This window comes from Arachis duranensis, chromosome 2, assembly GCF_000817695.3.
Source record: "Arachis duranensis cultivar V14167 chromosome 2, aradu.V14167.gnm2.J7QH, whole genome shotgun sequence".
Lineage (NCBI taxonomy): Eukaryota > Viridiplantae > Streptophyta > Magnoliopsida > Fabales > Fabaceae > Arachis > Arachis duranensis.
Window position 1 is genome coordinate 68,353,748 of NC_029773.3, and position 6,373 is coordinate 68,360,120.

At 29.4% G+C, this 6,373-nt stretch overlaps 1 protein-coding gene across 2 annotated transcripts; it reads right to left on the reverse strand.

Moving 5' to 3' along the window:
• Nucleotides 1–208: 208 nt before the first annotated feature.
• On the reverse strand, nucleotides 209–5,957 carry LOC107474778 (G-type lectin S-receptor-like serine/threonine-protein kinase At1g11300). 2 transcript variants are annotated; one of them, XM_016094414.3, is made up of 7 exons: nucleotides 4,576–5,957; nucleotides 3,797–3,925; nucleotides 1,689–1,843; nucleotides 1,391–1,601; nucleotides 1,047–1,287; nucleotides 789–939; nucleotides 209–693 (listed from the first exon to the last, which is right to left on the reverse strand). In XM_016094414.3, the coding sequence occupies exons 1-7, from the start codon at nucleotides 5,903–5,905 to the stop codon at nucleotides 382–384; spliced, it is 2,529 nt and encodes an 842-aa protein (XP_015949900.1). In that variant the 5' UTR covers nucleotides 5,906–5,957; the 3' UTR covers nucleotides 209–381. The 2 variants fall into 2 exon arrangements, with proteins under 2 accessions (XP_015949900.1, XP_015949901.1); XM_016094415.3 differs by having other exon boundaries at nucleotides 210–693; nucleotides 3,797–3,919.
• Nucleotides 5,958–6,373: the final 416 nt, after the last annotated feature.

Genomic DNA, 6,373 nt, shown 5'->3' on the forward strand with positions numbered 1-6,373 from the left:
CCAATAATTTGGATAATATATAATTTCATATAGTTGCTTTCGTTTTTGGTTAAATTCGTCAATAATTATTAATTTAATTATTAATAATAAATAATATATTATTGTCGAATTTTATATCTTGCCAATTAAAAACTTATATCTGTCACTAAATTCATTGGTAATTAGTGGTAGACGAAAAAATCTGCCAGAAAATAATTACCGACGAAATATACACTTTCAAATTTATTCTGCCAATAAATCTGACAATATCCGACGACTTTCTTATAGTGCTAGGTGCTAATGTAAAACTTCAACATGCTCATCATTAATAGTTACACAAAAAAGAAAATAAAAAGAACAATATTCAGCTTGAAATCTCAAGGATTCAATTTTCACATGTTATTATCTTCCTTCTATTTCAGAAAGAGTTAAATTGTTGTTTGATCTGGTGGATGGGTGACTTTTGTGAGAGGATTCTGAACTGTAAAGATTTTGTTTGTGGACAAATGCAACTTGTCCTGGTGGAGGAAGATGTGTAATCTCACTTATTAACATCAAAACCACAGTGGATATAGTTGGTCGCTCTTTTGTCAATTCTTGCACACATAAAAGTCCTATGTGTATGCACCTCAAAATACTTTTCTCAAAGCATGGATCCATAATCTCTGGATCTATTAATGATATGATGTTATTTTCATTCCATAGTTTCCATGCCTTGAAAAACACAAACAAAACTTTGTTAATATGAGTATAATAAATGAAATTGAAACCGTTTGTCACTAAAAAGTGGTAGAGGAACAATGACTTACATATCCCACAAGGCTTAGTGATTGCCGATGGTTATAAAAGCTGGTGTTTCTTCGTCCACTGACAATCTCTAATAACAAAACACCAAAGCTATAGACATCTGATTTTTCTGAAAATAATCCTTCCATTGCATATTCAGGTGGCATGTAACCGCTACATCCAAAAAACCAAATACAATAACTAACTAATTGACTAACTAGTTATTATTAAACGACTCAAGACATAAAGTTAATTATGTTGAATTAAAAAGGATTTCATACTATGTTCCAATAACTTTTTTTGTACTAGCTTCGTCATCTTCATCTCCTCTAAAAATTCTAGCTAAACCAAAATCTGATATTTTTGGATTCATTGCATCATCCAACAAGATATTGCTTGCTTTGAGATCTCTGTGTATGATTCTAAGTCTTGAATCTCTGTGAAGATAAAGTATACCACGAGCTATCCCTTCAATTATGTTGAAACGTTTTTTCCAATCTAAGACTTTTCTTCGTTGTGGATCTACATAATAGTGACAGACAAAAGCCATGCTTAATTAAGCTGAAGGGAAAATGGATGATACAAGACCAAAGAGTATAAAACTAAGAAGGATGGATGAACCAACCAAAGAGAAAGGCGTCCAAACTTTTGTTTGGCATGAACTCATAGACCAACATTTGTTCGCCAGGTTCGACGCAACAACCAAGAAGTCTAACAAGATTGCGATGTTGAAGTTTCGAAATAACCACTACTTCATTCATAAATTCTTCCAGCCCTTGTCCAGACGCTTTGGACAATCTTTTCACTGCAATTTCTTGTCCATCTTCCAAATGGCCCTAAACGATAGTTAAAAATGTTCATACATACTGATTTTTTTAGCATAATGTGAAGAATTATTGACATATCTTAGGGTGAATTATTACCTTATATACCGGACCAAAACCTCCTTTCCCAAGCATGTTTTCAGCATGAAAGTTGTTTGTAGCAGTTGCAAGCTTTTCAAATTCGAACAACGGTAGTTCGTCGAGTTTCATTTGATTTTGTTCTCCAACAGTAGTCTTTTTTTGAGACAGAGTTCCTGAAACTTTCTTTTGTAAGAAAGAAAAACATACATTCTTGGACTAAAAAATTAATGAAATCTACACTGCACACAGAAACAAAATTGATGAATCTTCTTTCTCCAATGAAATTTTATTGGAAACATGAAGTTGAAGGGTGTTTCTAATTTTTTATTTTATTTTACTTTATTCATGTTTGTTTAAAGTTGGATTATCACATTCTCTTAAAGAATTTCAACTACATGTTTTATATACCAGTGGATTAAAAGAATGCTATTTGTTAACCAAAATAAATTATTAAAATTAATCATTATATATTTATGTATGAAACATATATATATTTTTTAACTTATTTTAATGTATATTTTATATATTTTAATATATATTTTATACTAATAGTTAATTTTAATGGCTGATTCTAATGTATACTTAATATGGAGTGGATTAATAAGTTGTTACTTACTAATTCACGATATCTTTTCTATTCTACTAAAAATAGTTAAACAAAAGATGTTTAAAGTAAAAAATCAAATTTAGTATTAATATAGGAGTAATGATCTAACTTAGTTCCTGTCCTTTTTTTTAAAAAAAAAATAATGCGATTTTTGTTTAAAAAAATAAATATTTCGACTCTTAACATTATTAATTTTAGACAATATAAATACTTTGTTAAAAAAAATCTGTCAAGTAGTAATGAAAATTAATTTTATAGGAATTTTAAATTATTACAAATTATTATTAAGTTTGTTTTTAAAAAATTTATTCACCGTTAATAATTGAGTAAAGAAAGACTATTGCTAGAAGTGATATCGCAAGAAAAAAATTAGAGTTCATACATCTTTCCAAAAGAAAAATAACATCTCACAAGAAATAAAAAAAGAGAATGGTGATGTTTATGATGTTGGTGTTAGTGTTAGTGTTGGGAATAAAGAAAATATATAACAATGACAAAGTATGATTGAACAGTAAAAATAATAGAAATAAAAATTATAATGATAGTGATGAAAAAACTGATAATAATAGTAATGATAATTAACTCTATTATTGAAAAAAAAAATTGTGGAGTTTAAAATTTTCATAAATTATAATTAAATCTAATTTTAAAAACTACATTCTGTTATTATTTGACAAATTTTTTAAGAGAAAATTTGTGTTGTCCTAAAATAATAATGATAATATCGAAGCTTTTTTAATTATTTTATCATTTAAAAAAATAGATAAAAGACAAATTGGGTCTTACTCTTAATATAATTGTACTAGTAGTTATATAACAAAAAAAATTATTTCTCAATATCATCAGAAAGTCATAATGGACAAAACTAAATATCACCGAAAGTATTTTTGCCGCGCCAAGTCTTTTACTAGTAACAAATATAACCAAACAAAAGAGAAAGGTTATATATGTCACCAACAAAATTTATTATTTTTAATTAATATTTAATTATTAAAAATATTTTTGTGTTAAATTTTAAATTTAATAATATCAAAATAAAATATCAATTTAAAATATTAGCTAACATTAATAAAAAATATCAACCTATTAACATACATTTCTCAAAACAAAAGAATAAAACTCAACACGAATACATTATATAAATAATGGTGATAACTGACAAGAATAATTTTGTTTTATTGTAATATTGATATATTCGATTATAAATAAAATAAAATAACATTATTTCTACTTATCATTAAATCGCATTAAAAAGTTAGTAAATATATATACCCATCAGGAGGACAAAGATATGTATATACATAGTCTACTCATAAGTCGTTAGTCGTCATAAGAAGTTGCAGTCAGTAGTCAATACTCACTGCCTCACTATGTTTTTGGATAATGGCTGACTATTCCTAGCCACTCTTTATACATTGGGTCAAGACTCTGAATGATCTAAAAAATGTGGAACCATATGTATTAAATGAGAAATTAAATGTTTAGCTGTTTTAGATGAAAAGTGGGTAAGGTTACTTACGAGCTTGTTTGGCGGTCCATTTTTGCCATGTAATGTATCCACAAATTGCTAATGCAATTACTCCAATCACCCCAGCAATAGTGGCAATGATTAATGACTTGCTTACTCTTCTTCCCTTATTACCTGTAGCTTCAAGGTATTCAGCATATATACAGAAGGATCTCAGAGTCAAAACAAGTTCATATATATTAACTTCGATCCCTACTGTTGTCAAGGCAACTCAATGATATGTACAGAGATAAGATTATAAAAAAGAGATTAAAAGAGTTCAGGCTTTCGTTAGAATATTATGTCTAGTTTAATTTTTGGATTCATTATTACTACTATTTATAACATTTAATAAACATTTGTATAGTGTGCTAATACTCACTTTATCAGCTATTAAGTATTTATAATTTTATTGTAACTTCAAATTCTAATATTCAGACTATTCTGTGTTAATAATCACTTTATCAATTATCACTGATAAAATAAATCTGACTGTTCTAACTTCAATATTTCTGTATTCAAATAACATCTCTCAATATAATATAATCGACATCTTTGTTATTATTTTAGCCACTTGACTATAAAGTTTAAATGTTTGATTGATATAAAATTAAACTAGTCTAGTTTGAGCTGTATATAGCTCTTTTTTTTTTTTTTTCCAAACACAAGATTTGAACCACTTCAAAGAACCGAAACATTAGCACACTTTTAATTTGTATTGCATCAAATTTAGATAATTATTTGTCACAACGATTAAAAACAATTCAAAGAGATAAAATGAAAAAACATACCAAGTTGAGAATGAGGGACACGAAGGAAGAGATCAACTCCACCAATTGAGAATTGTTCCAAATCAATCAAGTCTCTAATCCAAAACATGCATCCAATATAAGAATCATAAGCATAAGCCAAACAAGAACAATTTGCCAAACAACTCGTTCTGCAATTGTCTACGTCATCATCAGATCTCTCAGCGAAATCCGGCACTTTCATATTATTAAACACCTTAAACCCATCTTGTTGCACTTCATCAACTCCATTATGACTATTATTGTTCAAATTCTTCAACCTATCACACTGAAGCTGTGCCTCTTTCTTCCTCACACAACCACTAGACCAATTTTTCTTACTCCATTCGTGCACATTCCTTGGCTCAAACCCTTCGAAACAGCTACAAATCGGTATGCTATTTGGATCACAGTTTCCGAAAGGCCCACAAGCGCCGTAATAATCACAGTCTTTTGGAAAAATATCAATCGTGTAGTAATTCTTCTGGTTCAAGAATTTTGCCATCCTAAGTTTTCCATCATAAGTAATCCAGACAATAGCAAATGCATCTGGATCAGCGAAATTATACGTTAGATAATTGGTTCCATCTGGATCGTGGTCCAGACGCCACCCATAGAGATACTCTGTTAGCATCCTCGGAGAGCCGAGGAAAGTCCGACCGTTCCACGGACCGGTTCGGTAATACGGCCTACTTTTCTTGTACCATAAGAAAAGTTCCGGAGCGGCCAACCGCTCCATGCTCACGGAGTAGTCTCCAGAAGAAGGATCTGTAGGGGATTTCCAAGAAACATACTCCATTTTCTTGCCTGTGATCTTGTTCGCCGTGATTTTCATCCTTGGCATGGCTGCATCTGCAGGGTGCGTGAAACTGTCCCAAACCGTTTCTCCAGTTTTACCATCCCTAAGAACAAGGTTACCGTTATCTTGAAGCTGAGCACTTGAGATATTGGTTACATATTTAGTTGAGAATGTGAGGTTTGTTGACCAAACTATATAGTTTCTTCCGTCCATTACTACGAGGTTGCCATCCTTGTGAATCTTGATAACCCCTGAAGAATCTTTCACGGCTTGATCTCTGTTTGCTATCCATATGATGTAGGAGTCAGAGAGGTACCATATTGCAGCGTAGCGATTGGTTGAGTTTGGAGGGCTGAAGAATCCGAGCTTGAAGTTAGTGTTGTTTGAGGTTATTGTGTGATTGTCTTCAATGGATGTGTTTGATGTGATTGTGTCATTCATAGAGCTCAAACACAAATGGATGCTAACAAATATGAACAAAGTAGTAATAAACAAGAAGGAATTAGCATGAGTTTGATGACTTAGAAAACCCATGAAGAATTTTAATGTAGTAGAGTTGTGTGTGGTTGAGATGATAATAATAATTGTATTATGTATGAATATATAATAAATTTATAATAAACATCGGTTAAATAAAACAATAATTTAGTCTATTTAAAAATTAAAATGATCCAAAAACAATTAAAGTTATAATTTATTTTTAATAAAATTTTATTCTTTCATGTGTTTTTGATGCAATTTTTGTAAGAAAATATTTAAATATATTTTCTTCATATGACAACAACTGAATGTAATTTTTCAGTAATGAAGACTATTAAAGTAAAATTTTTTAAACAAAGATAAAACACAAATTTTAACAAATTATATTATTGTATATATATTAATTAAAAAAACTATTTTAAAATTTACGTTAAATATGATAATTGACTATTTCAATTATATAAAATATTACTAAAGAAGTCTTAAAAATACTAAAAAGTCAAAATATATTGTTGAATGTAA